This window comes from Numenius arquata, chromosome 8 (genome assembly GCF_964106895.1).
Source record: "Numenius arquata chromosome 8, bNumArq3.hap1.1, whole genome shotgun sequence".
In the NCBI taxonomy this organism is placed as follows: domain Eukaryota; kingdom Metazoa; phylum Chordata; class Aves; order Charadriiformes; family Scolopacidae; genus Numenius; species Numenius arquata.
In genome coordinates this window covers 51,047,203-51,072,174 of record NC_133583.1, presented here as the reverse complement: position 1 = coordinate 51,072,174, position 24,972 = coordinate 51,047,203, and the positions used below count along the sequence as shown (strand labels likewise).

Genomic DNA, 24,972 nt, shown 5'->3' with positions numbered 1-24,972 from the left:
TGGAAGCCCCTATGGCTGCCCTGCTCTGCACTGGAGCCGTCCCGGGCCTGGGCTGGGCGCTGTGCCCGGGCAGGAAGGGAGGGAGCCGGGCAGGGCAGGACACAGAGCTCCGGACGGCAAAGGAAGCAGCGTTTCCTGCAGAGCACAGCATGGCCTCCAGCAGCCCACGACGGGACAAGCCACAGGCCCCGGCACTGCTCAGTCCCAGCCCCAGCCCCAGCATGGGTCGGGGATGAGGACGGGATGATTTCCCTGCATGTCTCGCTGTCACTCATGGATGTTTCCCACTGGTTTATGTCCTGCTGGAATTTTTCCCTTCCCGGTCCCTCCCAGGGCCTGGGAAAGTGGCCCAGTGCCAGCCTTTAAAATGCCTCCATCACTCCCTGCCAGGTACTGCAGCCAGGGCATCCCAGCGTGCCCCAGCTCATGCCATCTCCAGTTCCCCCTTGGGAATGTGGAGGGATCAGGAGCTGCCGTAGGGCTGAGGTGGGACAGGCAGGGGTCAGCCTGCTGTCCCCAGGGGTTGCAGCCTGGCCCATGGCTGCAGGTGCTGCCTGTTGCTGACAGCAAGGACTTGGGCAGTGACAGGCACATTTTTCACCTGTGCTCCAGAAATATCCCACTGTCCTCCCTGGGTGCCAGTTCCATCCATGCATCCCGGGAGTCCGGTTCCCAGGGCTGCCCAGAGTGATACAACCTTCCTTTCCCCTCCTTCTCACGGAGCCTCAATTCAGCCGCCGTGGCTGCAAAGGGGAACGACCCAAACAGCCCCACTGCACCTTGCCCAGCCCCAGCACCCACAGCTGTGGCTGAAATCTCTGGCCGTGGTTGGTGGCACGAAGGCGTGATCAACTCGGAGTTCCCTGTTCCCTGCCTCTGACAGCCCCAATCCATCACGGGGAGGGCTCGGCCAGGCAGATGCGTGCGGGGGTATTTAGGTGGCAGAGGCACTGGCAGGACAGGAGGGTGCAGGCAGGGAGCGGGCAGTGGCTGTGGCAGACGTGGTAAGGGCAGGACGGCTGTGTGGGTGATCCTGCTGATGGGACATAGTGCTTGGTGTGGGAGAGAGCGTGTATCCCCAGGTCCTGCTGCCTGGACGGTGGCAGGAACCCCAGTTCCCCCAGTTTAGCCAGCAGCCAGCAAGAGAAGGATTTTTCTGCTGAGGTGTGGGATTGAGCCGCGATGACCATCTCCTACACGCTGAAAGTTGCCAACTCCCGCTTTGGAGGTTTCTCCAAGCTGCTCTTCCGCTGGAAAGGCAGCATCTACAAGCTGCTGTACAAGGAGTTCATCGTCTTCGTGGTGCTGTACGCCATGCTCAGCCTCATCTACCGGTGAGCAGGGTCCAGTCGTGTCCCTCCCTACTGACCCACCGGGATGTGCAGAAATGTCCCATCAGTCATGGACTGGGGTCCCTGCAGGAAGGGGAGAAGCCATGGGGACTCCTCCAGGGAGGGTGGGAACGGGCAGAAAAGGGCAAGGAGAAGGGGAATCAGGTAACGGCTTTTTGTGGAGGTCTGAGGCAGTGCCCCAGCCCCAACGCTTGTCCCTGACCCTGCCGCATGTCCCTGACCCTCTGTGTGTCCACTGCAGGCGGCTGCTGACCGAGGAGCAGAAGCGCCTCTATACTAAAGTGGCTCAATACTGCAACCGCTCCACGGACCTCATCCCCATGTCGTTTGTCCTAGGTATGGGTCCCTCCCCAGAACCTGGGAGGTGGGGTCCCCTGCTCCCCCTGCCACTGGTGGCTTGAAGATGTCCCCACTGCCCATCCTGACCCCATGCGAAAACGTTCCTCGGACACTATCGGATGAGGGATGGAGGAGTCTGGCACCCCAGGGATGGCACTTGGCTCCCAGACCCACTAAGCGCAGCTCCCTGGTCCTGGGGATGCCAGTAGGAGGCTGTAGTTTCCCCTGGTGCATTCTGCACCCTCCTCCCCGTGCCCAGGAAAGGAGCACCTTATCTACAAGAGATGGGTGTCCTGCACTGTGCCACTCACACCCAGGGCAGGGAAGAGCTAGGGACATCCCCACCTCCATCCCCGGGGAGGGCAGACAACATGTGCTTTATCTCCTGGTCACAGAGAAATCTGTCACCCCTGGAAATGTGGCAGCTCTGCTGGCATGGGCTCATCCTCACCTCAACCCACCACCCGGTCGCACCAAGCCCCACCACGTGCTATCTCTCGGTGCAGGTTTTTATGTCACCCTGATTGTGAACCGGTGGTGGGCCCAGTACACCAGCATCCCCCTGCCTGACCAGCTCATGTGCGTCATCTCCAGCAACGTTCATGGCAAGGACGAGAAGGGCCGGATCCTGCGGCGCACTCTCATCCGCTACGCCAACCTGTCAGCGGTCCTCATCCTGCGCTCCGTCAGCACCAGGGTGCTCAAGCGCTTCCCCACCATGGACCACGTGGTGGAAGCAGGTGAGGAGCTAAACCCTGGGGGTGATGGCTTGCAATGTGGGGTGAGAGCTGGGGGCCACAGGTGTGTCCCTGTCACTGAGAGGGTGTGCTGGGGGCTAGGGATCCCTGTAAGCATCCCTGCCCCAATCTGTCCCACACACAGGGTGGCATCCTTGCATGGATGTTCACCCCCAAAGAGTCCCATATCCCTCCTGCCCTGAGCTCATCTCCAAGGGATGTGGTTTCACCTGGAAAACCCTGTGTTCCCACTGGGGACAGTCCCCAAAAGGGCTCTCCCCACCGACACAGGGGCCATGGCACTGACCCTCTTCCTGGCCACAGGTTTCATGACCCAGGATGAGCGCAAGAAGTTTGAGAGCCTCCACTCCGACTTCAACAAGTACTGGATCCCCTGCGTGTGGTTCACCAACCTGGCAGCCCAGGCCAGGCGGGATGGCCGCATCCGTGACGACGTGGCCCTCCGCCTGCTCATGGACGTGAGTCAGCACTGGGTGTGCGGGGGGGACCAGGGGCTGTTGGGGGACTCGCACAAAGCCCAGGTCACCCGTCCTTGTCCTCTCTGCCCAGGAGCTGAATCTCTACCGGGCCAAGTGCAGCATGTTGTTCCATTACGACTGGATCAGCATCCCTCTGGTGTACACACAGGTGGGTACCCACGCACCCCGTGGGCCCCCGCAAGCCAGATCCCAGCTCCTTCCACCCTGCAATGACAGAGGAGCTACACAGCCCCCTTCCTCCACCACGATGGGAAGCACTTTACCCCCCTTTCTAAAAGCACTTTAGTCCCCCATTGAATCTGGTGCCGGATCCGGCACAGCCGCTGGTTCACAGCCCTGCAGGGATGTGCAGGAGCCCAGGCAGTGGGGCAGCAGGGTTTAGCCTTAACCCCATGAGAGCATCAGTGACCTGCTGAGCTTCTCGCAACCTTGCTGCTCCTGTGCCGAGAGTCCCCCTTGGCTGCCACGTTTGCCACTGGCTGACCTGCACTCCTGGCAGGTGGTCACCATTGCTGTCTACTCCTTCTTCGCCTTCTGCCTCATCGGGCGGCAGTTCCTGGAGCCACTGGAGCCAGAGCAGGAGGGGGACCTGGACATGTACATCCCCCTCCCCACCCTCCTCCAGTTCTTCTTCTACGCCGGCTGGCTGAAGGTGAGACGTTGCTACACATCTGGGCTTTAATTTATGGGCTGGGGTGGCCAGGTGGCCCTGAGCACCCTTCTGGGCTTCAGAGGTGGCTAGCCCAGGCATGGCATCAACCATATCATGGCCAGCTGCCCCTGAGGACATGTCCTATGAGCCCAGCCAACACACTGAGGCACCATGGAGCTCCAAGTCTGAATATTTCATTTGCCCTATGGCTGGACTGAGCGATGGAGAATCCCATAGGAAGTTGTCCCTGTCCCTGCTCTCCTGGTCCCCTCTTTCCCCAGGTTGCAGAACAGATCATTAACCCCTTCGGAGAAGATGATGATGACTTTGAGACCAACAAGCTGATAGACAGGAACCTGCAGGTAGGTCCTGCCCCAGGCTGAAGTTGTGTGGGGCTGCTGCAATTGGGGCACAGGGACATCCCTGTCCCCTGGCAGTGGGAACTGTGCCCTGCCAGCCCCCAGATCCTTGTCCAAAATAGATTCTCATGCAAGGAAGCAGGCTGCACCTTGTTCCTCCATCCCTGTCCCTGCTCCCCATGGCAGGGTCCCTGCCCCAAGGGACACTCAGCAGCTGCGCACCACCGCTCAGTCCTTCTCCTCTGAGGAGAGCATTCAGAAGTCACCTCTGTCCCATCTTTGCCATGCTTAGGTGTCCCTGCTCTCTGTGGATGACATGTACCAGAACCTGCCCCCCACTGTGAAGGACAAATACTGGAACGAGTCCACGGCTCAGCCCCCCTACACCACGGCCACAGCTGCTGAGACCTTGAAGCCCTCATACATGGGCTCCACCTTCGACATGCGGTGAGTGCACAGTACAGACCTGGGGCTGGAGAAAAAGAGGGTGAGCGCTTCAGGGCAGCAATAGCACAAGCAGGCTCATGCCCCTTGGGCCCAATTATAGTGAGCAAACAGCAATTTCCCCCCCCCTCGGGAGCACATTGCCAAGCCCCTGTGGGGCTCAGGGGCTGTGCTGGGTGATGGATGAGCTGCTGGAGGAGGAATGTGGCCTCCCAGAGCTGCTCCCTGCCTGCAAATGCACTGGGATGGAGGCAGTGAGCGATGCCGGGCATTGCTACGGAGGATGGCGGCCTGTCCCCATCACCTCCCTGTGCTCCCCCAGCATGTGCGAGGACACGGAGCAGAGCCAGCCAGCGGAGGCCTCACCGAGCGTGCCGCGCATCCAGACTCCCCTGCTCAGCCGCTTCTTCGCCACCGCATCCCCCGCCATCAGCATCAAAAACTTCAGTCGGGGCAGCCGAGGTCACCCCCACCTGCGGCATCCCCGGGCAGATGGCGGCTTCCCCTCCCCTTGTCCCAAGCGCTCCGAGGACCCCGAGTCAGTGGCCTGCATCGAGGAGGAGACAGAGGATGAGGAGAGTGGGGCCAGTGAGCCCCCCGTGCCTGGTGGTTGCCTGGGGAGGACCCAGCTGCCGGAGGCCTGCGAAATGCGGAGGAAGGAGCTGCCGGTGATCCAGGTGAAGGCACCTTCCAGCGACAGCATCGGGGCTGACCGGCCAGAGGCCTGGGAGCACTGAGGCTGCCCCAAAAGCAGCCCTTTCCCAGGGGCAGAATAGCTGCCCCCACCCCAAGGCACTGCCACCCCCAGCCATGATGCTTCTTGTCCCCAGACACCCCCCTCAAGCCCCCCATCCAGAAGCAGGACATTGCCAGGGTTTTCACCACCCAGTCCTGAGCCAAGATGTGTCCCCAGCTTGATGGGAAGATCCTGGTGGGTTTGGGATTGGGCAGGCAGCCTTCAACACTAGCTGTTAGCCCCAAAACTGCAGGATTCATCCCATCTGCGTGATGGTGCCACTGACTTGCAGTTGGTCAGGCTCAGTCCCTGCTCCCATGGCCCAGCGCAGGGGAGAGGGGACAGCCCAGACCCCAAGCAAGGGACGGGACCAGGGCATTAGTCTTGCAGAAAACCAACACTGTGATGGAGATGTCCCCTCAATATTAATAAAGCTATTGCCAGCCTCAGCTTTGAGGTTCTTCCTTGTCGGTGCAAATCATCCCCAGCAGTGAGGCAGCAGGGACATCGCATTTACCCAAAAAGCAGGTGAATTTAGATTTTGGCAAGGAGCGTCCACATTCTCCTGGGACACAAAGGGCACACTCCCGTGGACTGACACCAGTGACGGTTGTGGGGTATTAGACCAAGTGATACAGCCAGAAAAAAACCCCCCAAAGATGCTTTTAGCCTCTGTAGAAGATTCCTGCACTCAAACATGTGTGTTTCCCCTGAGAATATTACCAGAGCTATTAAAAAGTTCCCTGTCCTGCAAGCCCCCCTTTCCCAAAGCCACCTTTCCTTTAAAGGTCCTGTCTTCCCCCAGCAAGACAGCCCCGCTCTCCTCCCCTGCTGGGCCTGTTAAAGCGTAACCACGAGGTCGTTTTCTGAAAATACCCCAAAGTTAATACCGCGTGGAGCTGGGAGCGACGCTCAGCAGCAAGGAGCAGCACTCAGGGTGACGCGTGACCTCACTTGGGTTATGCTGCTGGTTGCTTATCGTATGAAAAGTAGCCTTTTTTTTTTTTTTGAAATTCAGCCCTCTCACTTATCTGCAGAAATGGGTAAGGTCATCAGACCAGGCTTTGGCACCTCCTAAAGCTGGCCAGACTAAAGCTGTGCTTAACTCCAGCCCCTGCCCATCGCTTCCAGGCTCAGCGCGTGGCAGGTTTGCCTCCTCCCGCCCACGGGGCTATGCCAAGGTCAGACCAGAAACCACACGTCCTGCGGCCGAGCCGCGTGAGGTCCCGCAGCCCGTGCCACCGTGGGAGCCAGGTGCCACACGCCCCTGGCTGGCTGCCACCGTCCCGTTCCCATGTCACACCTACAGCATGGCTGCGGTGGGCGATAGGTACCACCTTCGTTCCCAGGGGCTGTTGCCCTTGGCAGCCGCGTTTGTCCAGAGCAATAACTTCACGAGCAGCATGCGTTGATGAATTAGCTCATAATCCTGCTCATCAGGGGCCGGGTTTACAGCTCCTGCTCTGACACCAAGCTGATACTCGCTCCGTCACTCGCTCAGTTTCTCCATCCGGACAAAGTCCCCCAGAAACACCCTGTGGATCCTGTTTGCACTCTGCAGAGGGTGAGAAGAAAGGCACTCGGAGGAAGCAGCCGTGACACATCCCTCCCAAGTACCCTTTATCGCCTTCACCCCACCTCTGGAAAACAAGGCGTTGCTGGAGAGCAGGGAAAGTTTACCTCAGATCACTATGGAGAAGGAATGTGCTTGTGCAAACGTCCCCGCCCAGCCCAGGTCCCGCTGCCAGGGACTCCAGGAGCATGGCTAGCGGCACCCAGCTGGCCGTGGCAGCGCCAATGCACACCCAACACGGTACAACCCTGCTGCTGCAACCATCCAGGTAAGAGGTACCATCATCTGACGTGGTTGGGGTGTCCCTTCTTCTGTGGCACATATCCATCCTCAGCTCTCTGCCAACAAGGTAGGATGAGCCCACACCACCATGGGCACCTGGGCCCGTTAGCATCTCCTGCTGCCACCCACAGCAGCTGGGTCACAGCATCACAGGAAGAACTTAAAAATATCAAGCACGAGTTATTGGTGGGGCAGATGGTCCACATTGGGACACTAGAGACATGGGTCTTGCCACAGCCCTGTTTGGGGCAAGATGAGCACAGACCATCTCCTTCAGAGCTAATGGTGAAGCTGGGGCTGTAGGTAGCCTGCCTGGCACCAGAGTACTCCCATGAGTAAAATGAGGCTTTTGTAAAAATACACAAGTGGGGTGAAACCTGCAGCGTGTCCACTTGCCGTGGACATCAATACAGGCTGGGGGATGATGTGAGAGAGCAGGCCTGTGGAAAAAGACTTTGGGGTACTGGTGGATGAAAAGCTGGACATCAGCCAACAATGTGCACTTGAGCCTAGGCGGCCAACTGCATGCCAGGCTGCATCAGAAGTGTGGCTAGCAGATCGAGAGAGGTGTTTCTCCTCTACTCTGCTCTGGTGAGACCCCACCTGTAGTACTGCATCCAGCTCTGGAGCCCTCAGCACAAGGACATGGGCCTGTTGGAACAGATCCAGCAAGAGCCACAAAGATGATCAGAGGGCTGAGCAACCTCTCCTATGAGGACAGGCTGAGAGAGTTAGGGCTGCTCAGCCTGGAGAAGGCTCTGGGGAGACCTTATAGCCACGTTCCAGTACCTGAAAGGGACTACAGGAGAGATGGGGAAGGACCATTTGCAAAGGCATGTTGTGACAGGACAAGGGGCAATGGTTTTAAACTAGAGCAGGGTAGGTTTAAATTAGACATTAGGACGAAGTTCTTTACAATGAGGGTGGTGAGACACTGGAACAGGTTCCCACAGAGGTGCTGGAGACCCCATCCCTGAAGACATTCAACATCAGGCTTGATGAGGCTCTGAGCAATCTGACCTTGTTGAAGATGCCCTTGCTTACTGCAGGAGGGTTGGACTAGATGACCTTCAAAAGGTCTCTTCCAACCCAACACATTCTATGTGGTGTGTGAGTCTGGGTCTCCCACAGCGCTGGGACCAGCCCTTAGCTGGGCTCTGAACTTCACCCCAATACCTGCACAGGGCATTTGGCAACTAGGTGCAGAGATCCACCACGCTGGCTTTCTTTGAAGACAGCAGCCCCAAGAAACATCTCATGCCCCCAAAACATGCAGAAAAGCTTTTGTTCATCGTGGCTCTCTAGTCCCATCACAAGGGACAGGGCAGAAAGCTGGAGTTTGTACCCAGCTTTCGAAAGGGACAGACCATGACAAGAGCCCGGCCCTTCTGCTAGAAGGAATTTCTCTCGCACTGGAATGATACCAAGGAGGTCAGGGAAAGACCAGCTGGTCAACGACCAGTGCAGCCAAATTTACTTAAGAGATAACCAGACCCTGAAGACAATCATACAAGCAGGCAGGAAACACCAAGCAATGGCAGAAGTGCCTGCTGGCCCGAACCAGAGGACGTGGCATCTGGAAAGCAGAGCAGGAGGTACCAGCTGCAGAGGCTGGAGGTGTAGGAGACCCCTTTCCCCGCTGACCTCACTCCGAGACCCCAAACGCAGCTTGTGCTGACCCAATGCACCAACAGGAAAAGGGGGGACGCGCCCAGCCAGAGGCCAGCAGCTCCCCTAAAGCCAGTAATCTTAATAGGGGTGGACATTTGCACCTTCCTCCTGCTCACAGGTTTCCAGTACTGGAAATTCTCCTCTTGAGCCAAGTCTGACAACTCTCTTCCACACCCACTCGGTCCACTAGGTCACTGTCTTAGAACCCAGGGAGATGCTTTAGTCAAGAGCATGCAGGGTCAGAGCTTGCCTGAAGACGCAGAAGAGCGCAGAGATTGCAGGAGACATCTTTCTTCCTTCACATTTTACAGGCAGGAGGAGCTACACAAGCCCCCCCGCTGCCGCGCACACACAAATGAGCACACAACCCCTTTCCCGTAATAGACTCTGGGTTTTATTCGTGCTCTCAGCAGAATAGTTTTTACTCATTTGCCTTTTCTGGCCTTGATCTTCCTCAGGTAGAACTCTAATTCCTTGCCTTCCAACACATAGCCATCGGCTCGGCCACACTGTCCAGGTCTGGAGGCAATGCAGGCTGCAAGGAGAAGTCATCCAGTTAAAGAAGTTGAATAACTCACCACCCCAGTACATACACCAAGTGAAATAAACACTGCAGGCAGCCTCTCTGCAAACGTAGGGAGGAGCAAATTACCAGTAACAGATACACCAGTTTACGTGCTGGCTTCAGCACCTCCCCCTCAGGCACCGTACTCTGTCACCTGCTCTGCTGGACTGAGTCCCTAATGAAGTCCTCTTCAGATCTCCAAACTGTCATCGTTTAAATTCAGTAGCAGAACTGGACAAAGGTCTCATCACCAGAAGACTTCAGAACACTGAACTATTCCCCAGAACTTGAAACTGGCCACAGCTGTTGCGTGTTTGTAGGACATTTTTCTGACACACAGTGCAGCCCATGGGCCTTTACTCGCTTTTTAAGTCTTGAGCCCCATTATTTTTCTCAAAGGTCGACCAGGAATGCTCAACTCCAGGAGCCTGGCTGGGACATGTACCAATTCAAGCTCCAGAAATAGATTTCCCCTTCCTGCCTGAAGCAGGGTAACTCCAGAGAAGATAAAAGAAGTTATATTTACAATCCTGTAGATGTGGAGAACACCCCATCGCTTTCACCCTGCAGTTAACTTCATCACAGCGAGTAGAACTTCAAATGATCCCAAGACCAAGAATAAAATCTGCTCTGGCACCCTGTTTTCATCCCGACTCCCTTATCCCCACCCACATCAATGCTGCCAGGGACTCACCAAGTAGCTTTCCTTGCTGGAACTGCTCCTCAAGAATACTTGCTATCTTGGCATTCTTCTTTCGCTCATCATATTTTTTCTGGATCTTCTTTGAACGCTTCTTGTTCAATATTTCCTCCTCTTCAGGAGTCTAAAAACAAGACCATAAGCGAAGACGTGGTTAAGCATACGGCCACCTTCTGCTAACGCAGGTGGTCTCCACGACCATCAAGGAGATGCTTGTATTCTCAGTGCTCTGTGTTTCCCAAGTCATACCTTCCATACTTCAACCTCACAGAACCAGGCGCTGTTTCACTTTTGAGGCCAAGAAATGCGGCGTTGCTAACTAGAGTCACTGCTGACAACAAAGCACGGTGCCCTAGGGAAGGGCGCTCTTAGACAAATGAAACTGCAAAGGTTTCCTCCTTGAATTAGTCCTCCTCCAAAAAGGTGAATACTCCTTCCCCCTCCAGACATAATGAGCACCTGGGCACGGTGCAAGCCCTGGCAGACAGGTTACGAGCTCTCCCTGCGCTTCTGAACTGCACAGTACTCAGCCAGAAGAGCTTTGTTTCTAATGCAAGGGGACAACCTTAAACTACACGCAGAGGTTTAAACACCTTCTTGCAGTCTGGGGTTTGGATATGAAACAAAATTAAAGGCAATTCACAAGGTTCTCATCAAAGCAATCATTCCCCAGCACAAGGACCTGACCTGCAAAGTCTTCCTCAGCATCATAATGTGTCATCACTCTCCATTCAGTAGCAGAACTGGACAAAGGTATCATCATTAGAAGACCAAAGAGATCGACAGGCAGGTCCTTGTGCGCAAACAGGTGCGATGCCTCAGAGCGCTCCATGGTACTGAGAACTCCACTAACAGAGCCAGACTCATCCTGGGAGCTGACAGGAATGCAGCCCACATAACCAACGTTATCACTGATGGGTACTCAGCCCTCTTCTGGCAGGCACTGCCCGCTCCCAATGGCTGACTGCCTCTAGCAGGGCAGACTCTACTCCTCAAGGAGTCAAAATGACAACGACAACCCCACACGTACCAGTTTGGCGCCCTTCTTGCGTCCGAGGGGCAAAGCATAGTGGGCTTCATACCACTGCCGGTACGGGGTGCTGTCAATGAGGACGATGCAATTCTTCACCAGGGTCTTTGTCCGCACCAGTTCGTTGTTGGAAGCGTTGTAGACGACATCAATGATTCTGGTCTTGCGAGTGCAGCCTTTCAAAAGAAGAGTATGATTTCAAACCTACAGGGATCAGACAACTGAGATCACAGTCCACAGCATTTCACCCATACCCTCAAATCATCTCACACTCGTCACTCCATCAAATGTCCTCCAGCTTTCCTGGCACTGAATTAAATTTAATTAAGACATGCATCTATTTTTCAGCAGTCCAACCTTATGTTGCTAGGTCAGAAGCCTACACCTAGAAACTGATTCACTCCAGGTGAAAAACTGCAATCTGTGGTTTTGCTGGAAATCATCTCAAAAAAACAGCAATGCTGAAAGATTTCTCGATTGGAAGATATCTCAGCAGATACCAACTAACATTGCACACAAGGCTCGATCCTGTATGTACTTCCTAGAGTTACTGAATTAAGCTGTGTTGAACGGGACCGCTCTGCAACACATCCTATAAATCATTTTTATAGGATGAAGGTTTATGAGTAAATTGAGAGGGGAAGCTGGTGTTTTCACCCCTCAAGACCCACCTGAAGCATTCAGTCTTAGCCACTAGAATTGACTGGTCAGCAGCTAGCTGCCCTGGAGACACAGCCTGCCATGTATGCAAAGGCCAAGCGCAAGACAAGTGTTCTCCTCTTCACTGAGATAACTCACCCTTGCTCTGCAGGGCACGCTCAGTCCCTTCGCTTCCGTCATACTGCCTACGAACGACAGCACGTACCACAGCATGGACAACGCTCTGGGATCACTGAGGAGAAAAAGTGTCCTTCCTTCCTTCCTCCCTCCCACCTAGGTGGCCACAGAAACACCCCCTTACTAGCTGCTGGTTTTACCATTGTGCTGAGTAACCTGGGCTCAAGTTATATGGTTTTCAATTTGCAATTTGGAGAAAGCCCACCTTGCTCAGGGAAAACGCTATAGACTCCCCTCTCGCTTCCGTGCTTCCTGCTTTTGCTTAGCAGAGTGGGAGTGTGAAGCGGACTGCAAATGCCAGGATTCTGCTGAGGAGGCCTGGCCCCAGGACAAAACCCTCAACACCTTTCTCTCTTGTGCAGAACCGCCTAACTTTTCCTAAGGTTCATTAATAAACAGAAGAAGTTGCATTTATGAAGAACCACCTGTATTTAGGGGATTTTTTTTTTTGCCTTCTGCAGTGCTCCCCCAGTAAAAAGGTTAACGCGAGCATGTCACTCAGGGTAACTATGACACTCCAATCACTGTGAGCTTAGCAGACATTCAAGTCTCCTAAGGCCACGTAAGGTCAAAGTTCTCATCACTATGCATGCTGCTTCAGACCCAGCGCTGCAAGCTCCACGATGTTCAGACCCAGCCTACAAATCCACGCTTGCATCATCATCCCACTGCCCTGTAGCAGCACCCGGGACCAGCACGGCTGTAAAAGACTTTGCCCTGACGATGTACTTACATTCCGATCCCCAGGAGAAGTTGCCAACGTCCAAGCGAAGGGCACGGTACTTCTTATTTCCACCACGAACCCTCACTGTATGAATTCGGCGTGGGCCAATCTATGGTCAGAAACAAACACCAGGGTGTTGCTGGTGCTGGAACGCCGTGTACCTCCCGCAGGAGCCCAGACAGCTCCAAAGCTTAAAGGCAATGTGGTCAGTGTAACTATGACAAACCCCAGCATCGGCAGACACAATGAGTGACCAAAACGGTCTGTTGCATCTACCTAAGGTGAAAATTTCATCACTCCAATCGCCTCTTATTACAAAAACCTGTCACTGCTTCCCGTAGGCATAGGAGAAAATACCCCCTTTTAAAGAAGCAGCGATGGGTATTTAAGTGCTCACAAAATACAGCAAGTATTTAAAACTCTTAACAGCACACAACCAGCAACCAGAGTATGAAAACACAGCTACTGGCCACCCTCTGCAAATCACCCACCTTCGTGTTGGCAGGAGGTCGCCCCAGCTCATACTTCCTCTTCTTGTGGTAGGGCTTCCTCTTGCCCCCAGTCTTGCGACGCTTGTGCCAGTTGTCCCTGGAGATACCTACATGGAGAAGGAGCAGTGCTGTCAGAGGATGGCATGGAGCCCACCTGACCACGGCAAGGGCACGGCTCTGAGTCCTCAGCTCTCCAAGGTTGGTATCCGCACAGTGCACTCAGCCTTATGCAGCAGTCAGAGAAGCTTCATCATTGATACTCAGATCCGCCTCCTCCCCTCCAGCAGGGCTGCACAAAGCAGGCAGACTCCCTCCACCGTGCCTGACGGACAGGCATCCCCTTCGGAAAGCAGCCTCCCAACCTACCTCATGTGCTGGGCAGCCTGTGGGAAGTGCCCCCATCCCAAGCTGCCAGGTACCCTACGGGAGACACCCTGCGTTATCCTTTGGATCTGGTAGATCCTATGGAAAGGAACCCCCATCCCACCCGTCCGCTGGGCCCTTGCAAAACATCCCAACACAAACGCCCTTCTCCTACCCGGGTGCTGGGTCCCCCATAAGGACTATCTCCCCATCGTACCCCTTCTCCTCTTTCCCCTAAAAGCCCCACCAACGAGCTTAGGTACAGGGCCGCCTCCCACCCCTCTTGCTGGGTCCCCTAGGAAAGCCGTCCCACCTTATCCCCGGGGTTCCCTGCAGGAAACGCTCCCTCCACAGCCCCCGACCACTGCGGCCCCAGCGCCACGGACAGCGAGCCCAGCGGCGGAGGCCTGCAGCGACGAGAAGCAAGGCGAGGCCACCCGCCCCCCCACACCCGCCGCCATGTTGGGCCTAGGCACCCTCCCCCCCCCGCCAGCAGCTCGGCGCCGTCGCGGCCGCCCCCAATGGCGGGCGGTGCGGGCTGGCGGCACCCCCCGCCGTCACCCGGTGAAGGACAGGGGCGAGAAGCGGCGGCGCGGCAGGCGGATGGCGGCGGATGGAGGCCGGGCCCGGCGCCGTCCCCACTCACCCATGGTGCTGCACTGGCGGAAAGAGGAGGGGGCGGAGCCTCACGGGGCGGTTTGGCGGGGCGAGCTCTCGCGAGGCCGTGGCGTCACCGCGCCGCCGGCGCCGGGCGCGCGCCGTTGCCTGGCGACGCGGCGGGGCTGAGGGGAAGCGGCGGGCGATGGTGGGGGGGGCGCCGCCGGGGCCGAGCCTCGGCGGGTCTCGCCGCCGGGGCTGCTCTACCGGGGCACCGGCGGCCCCGGGACGGAACGGCGGGAGCATTGTCAGGGTTTGATTGCCTCAGGGACGCACCTCACCAACGGCTCCGGACAGGGCCCAGGGCCCGGCACCCCGCGGCGGCGACGACGGACGGGCGCCCCCCCGCTCTAGCACTACAGCCGTGCTCGGCGCTGCCGGCGCCTCATTAGCATAAGGCTAATTAGACTTTGGCTCATTTGTATACCCGGGGTGCACTGCGGACCGGCGGCGCGGCACCGGTAGAGCTGGCCGCCGCCGCCGCCGCCGCCGCTACTCGGCCGCAACCGGGGGTGGGCCGTAGCCGTGGCCGTGGCCGTGTGCGGCTTTGGGACGGCGGGGGTCGGGCGGGAGCGCTGGGGGTCGCCGTGTGCTACGGGGGGACAACGGGGGGAGGGGGGTGTGTGCTCGAAAACCGCAAGGTATACTCTGGTTTCTCTTCAGAGCGTATAAATCTTTCGCCTTTTACTAAAGATTTCCGTGGAGAGGAACAAGCACGAGTGTCTTTGAATTTTTTTGAGGCTCTACTTTGGTAGAGCTACCACTTTTCTGGTAAAAAAGAGAGCAAAATATAGTGTTCGAGAGTGAAATGTTCAGCTCAGGACTCATTAAGTGGTCCCTTGCCCCGGTAATGTGCTGGGTGTGGGGCTCAAGGAGCTGGGAGAGGGCGCAGCTGCAACTGACCCTCTTTAACTAATGTTTTTCCAACTATTAAACTGTTTTTATCTCAACTCACGAATTTACCCTTCCAGTTGCCCCGGTGGTTACGTTAATCAAGGACTTTTTCAGAAGCTGACAGGGAGCACAGATGGGACGAGCTGCCCAAAGGGATGTTCCATACCATACTAAAGGCGAAACATAACCGCCATTTTCAAAAAGGGAAAAAAGGAAGACCCAGGGAACTACAGGCGGTTCAGTCTCACCTCTGTGCCCAGCAAGATCATGGAGCAGATCCTTCTGGAACCTCATGGAAAACAAGGAGGTGATTGGTGACAGCCAACATGGCTTCACCAAGGGCCAGTCAGGCCTGACAAATTTGGTGGCCTTTTACAATATTGTCATGGCATTGGTAGATAAGGGCAGAGCATCAGACATCATCTACCTGGACTTATGCAAAGTGTTTGACACTGTCCCACACGACATCCTGGTCTTAAAATTGGAAAGTCATGGATTTGATGCATGAACCACTCAGTGGATAAGGAACTGGCTGGATGGTCACATGCAAAGGGTTGAGGTCAACGGCTTAATGTCCAAGCAGAAGCCAGTGATGAGTAGTGTTCCTCAGGGGTCAGTACTGGGACCAGTGCTGTTTAACATATTTGTTGGTGACGTGGACAGTGGGATAGAGTGCACCCTCGGCAAGTTTGCCGATGACACCAAGCTGTGTGGCGCAGTCAACACGCTGGAGGGAAGGGATCCCATCCAGAAGGACCTGGACAGGCTTGAGAGGTGGGCCTGGTTGAACCTCATGAAGTTCAGCCAGGCCAAGTGCGAAGTCCTACACCTGGGTCATGGCAATCCCAGGCACAAATACAGGTTGGGTAGAGAATGACTGGACACCAGCCCTGAGGAGAAGGACTTGGGGGTGTTGGTGGATGAAAAGCTGGACATGAGCCAACAATGTGCACTTGAGCCCAGAAAGCCAACCGCATCCTGGGCCGCATCAAAAGAAGTGTGGCCAGCAAGTAGAGGGAGGTGATTCTGCCCCTCTACTCCACTCTGGTGAGACCCCACCTGCAGTACTGCATCCAGCTGTGGAGTCCTCAACACAGGAAGGACATGGACCTGTTGGAATGGGTCCAGCAGAGGGCCATGAAGATGATCAGAGGGCTGGAGCACCTCTCCTATGAAGACAGGCTGAGAAAGTTTGGGTTGTTCAGCCTGGAGAAAAGAAGGGGGACCTTATACCTCTTCCGGTACCTCAAGGGGGCCTACAGGAAAGATGAGGAGGGACTCTGTCAGGGAGAATTGTGACAGGACAAGGGGTGACAGTTTTAAACTGAAAGAGGGGAGATTTAGGTTAGGTGGTAGGTCATGGTTTGAGAAACCCACGACACTTCATTGTTGTTTAGACAATTATTCTGTCACCCAATGACCCCTCCCCACCCGGGAAAGGGAATCAGGGAAAACAAGGAAACCCGAGGGTTGAAATATCAATAAATTTGATAGGATAAGACTAAATAATTAACAATAATACTGAAGAACCATTATTGATCCCGATACCAGTATAAAATATACGTGGATTCTACTCAGCCCGTTCTATCAGCAGGAGGCTGTGCACCCCCGGCAGGGACAGCAGACGTCGGACGCTGCCAGCGCTGTGGCTTCGGGAGGAAGGGAAGGGCTCAGGGGTCCGGCACCGGGGCAAGGAGCTCTCAGGACCGCTGTCATCAGGGGGGAGAGAGCTACGCAGCAAACTTTTCTAATTTATATTGAATGTGACGTTCATGGCGTGAAATCGTCCTGTCGGCCAGCCTGGGTCGAGTGCCCGGGTCTCGCTCCTCCCCATCCCTGCCCCTGGCAAGGCTTGAAAACACCGAGACCTTGAGCCCCGCAGAGCCTGGCTGGCGATAAAGTAAATATATTCACAAATTCAGGTACCAGAGTCTTCTAAAAGTGCGGTTTCCCCAAGCATTAGAAGAGAAGTTAGTCCTGTGTCGCTCAAACCAGGGAAATTAGGAAGAAATTCTTTACTGTGAGGGTGGTGAGACACTGGAACAGGTTGCCCAGAGAAGGTGTGGATGCCCCATCCCTGGAGGTGTTCAAGGCCAGGCTGGATGGGGCTCTGATCAACCTGCTCTGGTGGGAGGTGTCCCTGCCCAGGGCAGGGGGGTTGGAACCAGATGATCTTTAAGGTCCCTTCCAGCCCCAACCATTGCGTGATTCTGGGAATTCCTGGGTTTGCTTTCCTTGCCCGCGGCTTTTGCTTGACTTATTAAACGGCCTTTATCTCAATCCACAAGTTTTCCTCATTTTTCCCGATTCGTTCCGCATCCCGCCGGCGGGGGGGGAGGGGGAGGGTGGCTGGGCGGTCCCGGTTGCCGGCTGGGGCCGAGCTAGGACAGGGAGCCACAAGCCCCGTTTAGGCTGGGGGGAGCTGGCATCGGCGGCAGAGCTGAACCCGTACGGCGGCCCTCTCCACCCTTGCCCCGCCTCATTAAGATGTGTTCATTAGCATTCGGCTGATTTGCATACCCAGGGAGCACCGCGGCCGCCCCGCCCCGGCCCCGTTGATGTCCGCCGACGCGGCCGGTTCGTACGGTCTGGGTCGACGGAGCCGGTGCCCAGCGGTGTCCCCAGCGGTGGGGCCGGGCTGGGCCCACGGGACCGGGGGCGAGCGGGGGGCGGGGGGAGCTGGTCGCCGTGACTACGGTGGCGCGGGGCAGGCGGGCGGCCTGCCGGGGGCGAAAGAACGAGTATACTCTGGTTTCTCTTCAGATCGTATAAATCTTTCGCCTTTTACTAAAGATTTCCGTGGAGAGGAACAGGCACGAGTGTCGAGAAATTTTTTGAGGCTCCATTTCGGTGGAGCTACCCCTTTTTCTGGTTAAAAATAGACAAACTAAAGACTCTGAGAAATGGCTGCGTGCCGTTCCCGCGTTCCTTAGGTGCTGCCGGTGGCCCCGCCCCCCTGTGGCCCCGCCCGTAGCTCCGCCCACTCTTCCGCCGTCTCCTAGCGGGGCCGAATTACAACTTCCGGCGTGCCCTTCGCCCCCAAGCGGCCTTCCCCGCCGTCTGGTAACGCCTCCCGGGGCACGCCGGGAGTTGTAGGCGGCCGCGTGCGCAGAGCGTGCCGGGAGGTGTAGTCCCGCCCAACGTGCTTTCCCGGTAGGCCCCGCGGCACGGCTGCGCGCGGGGTTTAAACAGGCGGCGGTTGGCCGGGCTGGGGTTCAGCTGCCGGGACGGGAGGCTAGGCCGCCGCCGAGCCACCATGGACTCCCGTCTCTACCGCCACATCTTCCCTGGCAGCGTCATTAACATTCAGCGGAGCAGCGGTGAGGGGGCTGGGGGGACGGTGGGGGGGGTCCTCGGCCTCGCGGGGCGGTTGGGCCGGGTCTGGTCTTAACGCCGGCCTCTTCCAGGCTTGATCCAAAAGGCGACGGTGAAGACGGTGGACATGGAGCAGTCCTCCGTGGCGGTGGAGTGGTTCGAGGGCAGCGCCGTCAAGGGGAAGGAGGTGAGTGTGGGCCTCCCAGGTCTCCTCCCCGGCTCTGCTCGGGCCGCAGCCCAGGGGGGTTACACACCCCTCACCTAGGGCGGGCAGCTGCTTCAGTTCTGCGCTCCTTTAACATTCTGCATCGTTAAAGCAATGAAATAGCTGTGTGAAGGTAAGAAGGCAAAGCGGCTGGAGCAGAGCAGAGCCAAGTTAGGGCGCTCAACCTCTTGGGGCGAACAAGGGGGTGCTGGGTCTCCCCCTTACGCTGGGGGCTGGCTTTGAGTGCCCCGAAGTCCCCGTTTCCCCAGCTGTGGGGGCTGGCTGCTGGCTTTTCATGGCTCCTACAGGTCAGGCTTTCCTTAAGACTCAGCGTGCCACGTGAAGAGGGCTGAGGTTGATTTCCTGAATCTCTGCGCCAGTGTAAAATAAATATTGTGAGAGGCGAGATTGGGGTGGGGAGAGTCTGGGGTATTTGAGGTTGATGTGGCTGAAATCCTGACACTTAACAAAATCTCCTTTGGTAACTGAGCAAACGTGCTTGTCCTGCTGGCTTCTCTGGAAACATATGCTGTAGAGTTTAGTTAAAGTCTTAAAGTTGCCATTGACGGGTTCTTTGAAAGTAGATCCTATATTGTTCATGTTCATGCCGCAGTCAAATATGCGAAATGTGCAGATTTAGCTATAACTGCCAGCTAAATTGCATGTATGGGTTATGATATTAAATATTTATGGTGCTTCAACATCTAGCATGTTTTCTATACACTTATTTATACACAATCTATATACACTTATTTATATTTATATATTATACTGTCCACATAGATGTTTCTGAGCTAATTAACGTTCCAATTAGATGCTTACAGATTCCATACAAATAAAATGTTATAATTACGTCTCTTACATTAGAATCTTGTATCTCCACATTTTACAGAGGCTCACCTACTTGTTTTTGCTCTTTTAATGGACTCTTAATTCATTTAAGGAATTTAAAAGTTAATTGAGAGCTCAAGAACTTCCTGGAGCTTGTGTTGCTTTGTCAGGTGAATTCCAGCACAAGCTGCTGTGATATCAGGGTTCAGGTACACGTGCTTTCAAACTCTTGTGTGGCATTCAGTTTGAAAAACTGAACTGAGATGTTGTGTTTTGTGCTGGAGCCTGTCCTTGGCTGCCTGCCCTTGGTGTTGCTCCCCCAGCCCTGCAGCTGCCTGCACCACCGTGCCGTAGAACGTGCTGAAGGCAGGATTATGACTTCACTGGAGGGTCAGGCAGGAGGCTGTAGCTGGCCCTAGATGAAATGGCTTCAACAACAAGTGAAAAAAATGCAGGTGAATTGACTTCTGGATTAAATGATGGATCCTTCATTTCCCAAAGCGTAAGCAGCTCTTGGAAGTTTATTTCAGTAAGCACAGTCACGCAGAAAACACTTAATGCTCTCCTAGCACAGAAGTCACAGAACAGATGTGACTTACTGAGATTAGCAGTAAGAGATTAAAGCGGTTGATGCCAAATGTGCTTTGTCCATCTCTTCAGAAGTGCTCTGTGGCACCTGCAGAGCTGCGTGGTGTTTGGCAGACGAGGGTAAATGGCTCAACTAGCACATTTCTTCTAGCATATTTGGGCATATGAGAGTACTCAAACAGATCATGAACTACCGTCTTGCCCTTCCAGGCAATTTTAACTTAATGTTTGGCAGTTAGTGGGTCAGGTTTGTTTGCTGCTACTGAAAGTCAAGGTCAATTAAAAAAAAAAAATGCTGTAAGCGGTAGCAGCAATATTCCACTCTGTAAAATCCTGCCTTTGCTTTTGTAGATTGATTTTGATGATGTGATAACAGTAAATCCTGAGTTAATAGAAGAACCACCTGCTGTAGATGTGAAAGAGAACCTTCCTTTGCAAGAGAATGTAATCGTCCAGGTAAGTGCTTTAAAGGGATCTAGTCTCTCCTAAGTTATATAAGTGTCAACAGCACAGGTCTTGTTATAAATAATACCTTCAGTCTTAAAATTTGAGGTCTCTAACTTATCTTTTCTGTCTTATAGTCAGACTTTGGTCAGAAAAATCCTTGTATCCATGTTGTCTTGAAGTGCTGGGCTAGGTGTTTGCAGCTTACTCTGATTACTTACAGCATTTGTTGTTTTTCAGAAACAGAAGGGTAGAACAAGCCTTTCAAAAATTCCTGCTCCACGGGAAGGTGAGAAAATGTTCTTCTCTCTGCTAAATCCCTGCGAATCAGTGACGGTCTTTCATTGTAGCCATAATGTTCTACTTTAGCACATCATAAGACTGCTCATTCAGGCAATGCTAATAAAGAGCGTACCATTTCACACCAATATTCTGGACTCTTGAGTGCAGAAACTTTGCTAACACATTGCTGTCCTGTTCCTGTGGGCTGGGGTTTGTTGATGAGCTTCCCTTTTCTGCAGCGTTGCTGTAGTTATTCCTTGAGACTGCTTTAAATGTCACTAGGCAGTTACTGTTCCAGTGAGTTTTAATGTTTCGTATGGAGTTTTGCAAATGCCACAAATGACAAAAGGTAAGTGGCAGTTATTAAGATTAAAAGTGTCAAAATGAGATTGGAAAGGGCAGGAAAGAAATAGCAGTGACAAATGGATGTCTCCTCTTCAAACAGTCCCTCTAGACAATAACTAGAGCTTTATCCTTGGAGAGTTCCAGACCAGGCAGGCAAAGTGCCAGGTGGTGTGCCATAGCTCAGTGATTGTGTGTCAGTGCAATGTTTTGAGCAGAGCCAGAAGAGAAAATAGAGATGTCAGAGTGTGGGATTGCAAAGGAATTATTTTTCTTGAGGTGTCAGGAATTAGAAAACTCCCTGCGTTCTTTTAGCTTATTAGTTGACTCTTTTGGCTTTTTGAATTGCAAGTGGCAGCATTATAGGTCTATTTGTAATATACTTGTGTGATGCTGAGGTTGCGAATTTAATAATTCTCTTAAAATGCATAGTTAGCCAGAACTGGTGCTTTTCCATGCAACTGAGCTGTAAACAAAACAGCTGAGCCTGTCTGGCCTCTTTGCTGTATGTGATGCAAGACAGGGAAACTGGTACCAGAAGCCAACAGTACAAATCCCCTTGCGTTAGAGAGGCAGGAGTAGTCAAAGAAGCTTAATATGTCAAAAGTTCTGTACTAGAGCATTCTGATCTTCTTCAAATCTGGGGAACCCTCCATAAATTTTGTGAATGGGCAAGCAAAATGATGTGGTAAAGTTGTGACTGTTTCTAGACAGGTCAGTTCACAGGGCACAGTTGCCAGGAATTTGATCCAGAATTGAAGTTAACCGTCGTGCTGACAAAATATAACATCCTTTAAAATCATAGTGACTAATTCTGGATAAATTTTTGTGATTGCTGGAGGTGAAAGTAGTTCTAGCTTTCATATCACACTTTTTTTTTCTTTCCCGTATCAGATTTGCTTTCTTTATATTTGCTTTCTTTATAAGTCTATTGAGGTGTATGGTCCAACCCCTTCCCCAGACAGCTTTGTGAGAGACTTGGTCTCAGAGAAAGAAATATACCTTGGCGTGTGACAATGGAGACTGCCCTCAAAAGGAGCCTTTCCAAAGATTTGCTGTTGTGATTATATAGAGTCTTTCAGCTGAATTTAGTGTTATCAAGCTCCCACTCCACTGTGTACCATGTGCACTGTGTGTAGGTGCTGTGATGGTGGGCATAAAGCTGCTCGTGACCAGATTGCAGTACTGCTGTCACCATCAAACAGTTAATTCACACAGCTCTGCAAGAGTGACGCTTCAGAGAATTTCCCCAGTTCCCTGACTCGTAACTGCCTCCTTCCTAGCTATTAAGGTTCTGGAACTGCCCTGTTAGTGAATCCTTAGTGGTATCTGAGAGCGATTCACTGGAACTGCTTGCTTTTCTGTAGCATGCTTTTCTGTATTTCATGATCACTTTTCACCCACCTGCGTTGCTTTGTCCTGCACTTAGCTAATGCATCAGGGAACTTGAAATGGTCTTTTTAACCACACCTTGTTCCCCACCATTCTGCACTTTGTGAGCACTCGATTACTTGTGAATATCTGAGGCATGATGCTGACCTTGAATTCATGTTTCCAAAGCTGTTCGGGGCCGTTCCAGGATGACTATTATCTCAGAGTCTCAGTGCCGCCTCCAGGAAAATGAGATGGAGGTAGATCCCCGCACTTCTACACAAACCAGAAGCAATTTGTCAGTTCCTGGTGAGTGGAGAAAGAACCCAGTGAATTCTTACTGTGAGGCAAGATGCTTTGTATGCATTTAATTAGGTAAAATGCAAATCCCCGGGGGGAAAGGGCAACCACTACCCCTTCATATATAAAACAGGAGAGACCTAGAGATCTGGCACTATGCAAATATCCAGGGCTTCTACCTGAAAGCGTTCTCAAAGGACCTGGGAAACAATGTTGTTGAATAATAATGTGCTTTATTAGCCAGAGAGCTGTGGTTGTGCATGTGGGTGGATGTGGTATCTGCTTAACAGCCTGAAGTGGTATTCACAGAGCTAGAGTGGGAAGAGAAGTCACTTAATATTGCTTACAAGACACTCTGTAGCTAGACTGACAGTAGTTTTACTGAAACTGGTTGAATAAGGCAAGAACTAGGGCCTACTTGAATTATGAAACTGTAGTTACTTATTTTTACCAGACCTACCCTATGAATAGGTGAGGTTGCCTTGTGTATTAAGTTCTGCAAAGACATTGAAATAAGAGGTTTGATAACTAAATTCTTGTCTAGTCGGTGTGGCCTTGGTTTGTAGCTTTGAATAAAAGTTGGTGATTGGCAAAGGATTAAAAAAAAAAAAATTATTTGCACACTTACTGCAGGTTTTAGCTACTTCTCTCTCCTGATCCAGAATCTGAGTTGATGGATGCCTGTGGTCTGTGAGGCTTTACAAATCAGAAAACCGTTCTTGATCTTTGGAATCTAATTATTGGTTTTGGTCTGGCTTCTTTCTGCAGCTGGTCGAACCAGGGCTAGCAGGCTGATCTGTGCTCCAGAAGCTTTGCTGACAAACGGAAATGCCAGTACAGAGGATCATCTGCCCACTGCCGGAACGACCGCTTCAGTGAGCCCAGGTACTGGGGAGCAGTGGGTAAGAACTGACTCACCAGTCAGCAACCCATCACCAGGTGGCTGCTGCTTTGTATATGCTGAGGCTAAAGCTTTGAAAAGGGGTCTTTGGCAGTAAGACTTGAATATCTTGAGCGGTTTTTTTTTGTTACAAACGTGTAATTCTGTTATAGCAGTATCTCCTCAGAAATGCTGCCTTTACTTCAGAGTGGTAGTGAGGCTTCCTAGGCAGTTTCTGCGGTAGGTAGATCTGGTTTGGGAAGGAAGCGCTGCAAAGTTAATGACTGTCCTTCTGCAGATTGTTTCCTGTACAAGTAAGTCTGTCAGCAATCTGGAAAAGCTGAAATATTTGTATTGTGCTTCATTACCTTGTATTAAATTTTCATACAAAATTTTTTTTATTATATCTAGTTCGGAGAAGAACTAACCTTGTGAGAGAGATGGAGAAAATGAAAAACAAGAGAGAAGAAAAGAGAGCTCAAATGAATGAAATCAGGACAAAACATGCACAGGTGGAGTACCCTATAATGCACCAGTAAGGGGGGAAATCCTGTAGGGTAGTGCATCGCAATAGTCGAAACTAAAACATTTTGGACAGGCTTTGTTCTTATGAAGCTGTACATAAGGATGGATTGATTCTAGATTCGGGAAGTTCTGAATCTTGTGGCCTTTAATGAAATAGTTCTAATGGTGTACAGCTGATTGTTTAGTATGCTCTGGGGCTTTTTTGCTGTAACCATCCATGGCTTTTCCACGCAGGAATTCGACAGCAGCTGTCCAAACTGGGAGTTTGCACGAATGATCAAGGAATTCAGAGCAACTTTAGACTGCCGGCCAATATCTATAGGTGACCCAGTAAGTAAATACTGAGGCTACTAACTGCAGCTTGTAGACAGACTACTTTATTTTGTACTGAAGGTTTTAGCATGTGAGCAATTTAGTGCGCCTAATTTCACTGCGCCTTGGAAATCCTCTCAGTGTTTTGTGGTCTTGAGGTACCTGGTGGTATATGTTTTATGGTACTTATGGTATAAGTGAAATCACTTACCTCCCTTATTTAGGGTTAAGCTGCCTTGCAATACTTTGCACGTGTCACTAGTGAAGAGCTTGCACTTCAACAATTGTCATGTAAAGATTTGTGTGGTAACATCAGTATTTCTCAGAGCTTCTAAATGGCAGAGCCTATTACATAGTAGCTTAGCTTGTTGTAGATATAGGTATAATTTAAAACAGACTATTGCCCTATAGCAGAAAGTGTTATATGGAAGTCACATTAAGTAATTTTAAACTAGGTCAAAAAGTGGAGAAGCAAAAGTAGAGGTCAAAAACTAGAAAGACTAGGCTCAGTTATGGAGGTAGTCTTGTTTAATACTTGAGAACAAGTAGTCCTCATCCAGCAAAGGCCTTGTTATGGCTAGTGAAAAATGACAGCACATAAGTTCAAACAAAAAAAGGAGGTGTGGACTAGCTTGGAACACCAGGTGGTTTGTGTGCCTGCATCCTACGGG

The 24,972-nt window shown here is 52.8% G+C and overlaps 4 protein-coding genes and 7 non-coding genes across 11 annotated transcripts in view; 4 read left to right on the top strand and 7 right to left on the bottom strand.

Annotated features, from left to right (window-relative positions):
• The first annotated feature begins 1,182 nt into the window (after positions 1-1,182).
• Positions 1,183-4,390, top strand: BEST4 (bestrophin 4). Its single transcript, XM_074152027.1, has 8 exons — positions 1,183-1,334; positions 1,594-1,688; positions 2,198-2,431; positions 2,753-2,907; positions 2,999-3,076; positions 3,428-3,580; positions 3,862-3,942; positions 4,232-4,390. The coding sequence occupies exons 1-8, from the start codon at positions 1,183-1,185 to the stop codon at positions 4,388-4,390; spliced, it is 1,107 nt and encodes a 368-aa protein (XP_074008128.1).
• Positions 4,391-8,311: 3,921 nt separating this feature from the next.
• LOC141468066 (small nucleolar RNA SNORA35) lies at positions 8,312-8,441 on the bottom strand. Its single transcript, XR_012463360.1, has one exon. It is a non-coding gene; the product is annotated as a small nucleolar RNA SNORA35 (small nucleolar RNA).
• Positions 8,442-8,922: 481 nt separating this feature from the next.
• On the bottom strand, positions 8,923-14,021 carry RPS8 (ribosomal protein S8). Its single transcript, XM_074151795.1, has 6 exons — positions 14,002-14,021; positions 12,993-13,099; positions 12,511-12,610; positions 10,941-11,116; positions 9,905-10,034; positions 8,923-9,180 (listed from the first exon to the last, which is right to left on the bottom strand). Exons 1-6 carry the CDS (start codon positions 14,003-14,005, stop codon positions 9,071-9,073), a joined length of 627 nt encoding a protein of 208 aa, XP_074007896.1. The 5' UTR covers positions 14,006-14,021; the 3' UTR covers positions 8,923-9,070.
• Positions 9,396-9,467, bottom strand: LOC141468053 (small nucleolar RNA SNORD38). The gene has a single exon (XR_012463348.1). It is a non-coding gene; the product is annotated as a small nucleolar RNA SNORD38 (small nucleolar RNA).
• On the bottom strand, positions 10,607-10,679 carry LOC141468052 (small nucleolar RNA SNORD38). Its single transcript, XR_012463347.1, has one exon. It is a non-coding gene; the product is annotated as a small nucleolar RNA SNORD38 (small nucleolar RNA).
• LOC141468054 (small nucleolar RNA SNORD46) lies at positions 12,702-12,805 on the bottom strand. Its single transcript, XR_012463349.1, has one exon. It is a non-coding gene; the product is annotated as a small nucleolar RNA SNORD46 (small nucleolar RNA).
• On the bottom strand, positions 13,171-13,255 carry LOC141468051 (small nucleolar RNA SNORD55/SNORD39). Its single transcript, XR_012463346.1, has one exon. It is a non-coding gene; the product is annotated as a small nucleolar RNA SNORD55/SNORD39 (small nucleolar RNA).
• A 634-nt stretch (positions 14,022-14,655) lies between the features above and the next one.
• On the top strand, positions 14,656-14,771 carry LOC141468047 (U5 spliceosomal RNA). The gene has a single exon (XR_012463342.1). It is a non-coding gene; the product is annotated as a U5 spliceosomal RNA (small nuclear RNA).
• A 2,878-nt stretch (positions 14,772-17,649) lies between these two features.
• LOC141468076 (U5 spliceosomal RNA) lies at positions 17,650-17,764 on the top strand. Its single transcript, XR_012463369.1, has one exon. It is a non-coding gene; the product is annotated as a U5 spliceosomal RNA (small nuclear RNA).
• A 398-nt stretch (positions 17,765-18,162) lies between these two features.
• KIF2C (kinesin family member 2C) overlaps positions 18,163-24,972 on the top strand; it is a 17,690-nt gene continuing 10,880 nt past the window's right edge. Inside the window, exons 1-8 of the mRNA XM_074151269.1 lie at positions 18,163-18,226; positions 18,314-18,408; positions 20,197-20,301; positions 20,530-20,578; positions 22,474-22,593; positions 23,353-23,469; positions 23,876-23,976; positions 24,224-24,319. Coding sequence (XP_074007370.1) covers positions 18,163-18,226; positions 18,314-18,408; positions 20,197-20,301; positions 20,530-20,578; positions 22,474-22,593; positions 23,353-23,469; positions 23,876-23,976; positions 24,224-24,319 — 747 coding nt within the window. The remainder of the gene's footprint in view (positions 18,227-18,313; positions 18,409-20,196; positions 20,302-20,529; positions 20,579-22,473; positions 22,594-23,352; positions 23,470-23,875; positions 23,977-24,223; positions 24,320-24,972) is intronic.
• Positions 21,514-24,972, bottom strand: part of ARMH1 (armadillo like helical domain containing 1) — a 26,448-nt gene continuing 22,989 nt past the window's right edge. Inside the window, exon 12 of the mRNA XM_074151270.1 lies at positions 21,514-21,634. Within this exon, the coding sequence (XP_074007371.1) occupies positions 21,514-21,634 (121 nt within the window). The remainder of the gene's footprint in view (positions 21,635-24,972) is intronic.

Bases quoted from the DNA above. Each gene is read 5' to 3' on its own strand.
- RPS8 (XM_074151795.1), bottom strand. The intron at 12,611-12,992 runs GTGGGTGATTTG...TTCTGACCATAG, and splicing joins GACCTCCTGCCAACACGAAG to ATTGGCCCACGCCGAATTCA. The intron at 11,117-12,510 runs GTAAGTACATCG...TTCTTTTGAAAG, and splicing joins CTTCTCCTGGGGATCGGAAT to GCTGCACTCGCAAGACCAGA.
- BEST4 (XM_074152027.1), top strand. From the start codon at position 1,183: ATGACCATCTCCTACACGCTGAAAGTTGCCAACTCCCGCTTTGGAGGT. The intron at 2,432-2,752 runs GTGAGGAGCTAA...TCCTGGCCACAG, and splicing joins GGACCACGTGGTGGAAGCAG to GTTTCATGACCCAGGATGAG. The intron at 3,943-4,231 runs GTAGGTCCTGCC...TGCCATGCTTAG, and splicing joins TGATAGACAGGAACCTGCAG to GTGTCCCTGCTCTCTGTGGA.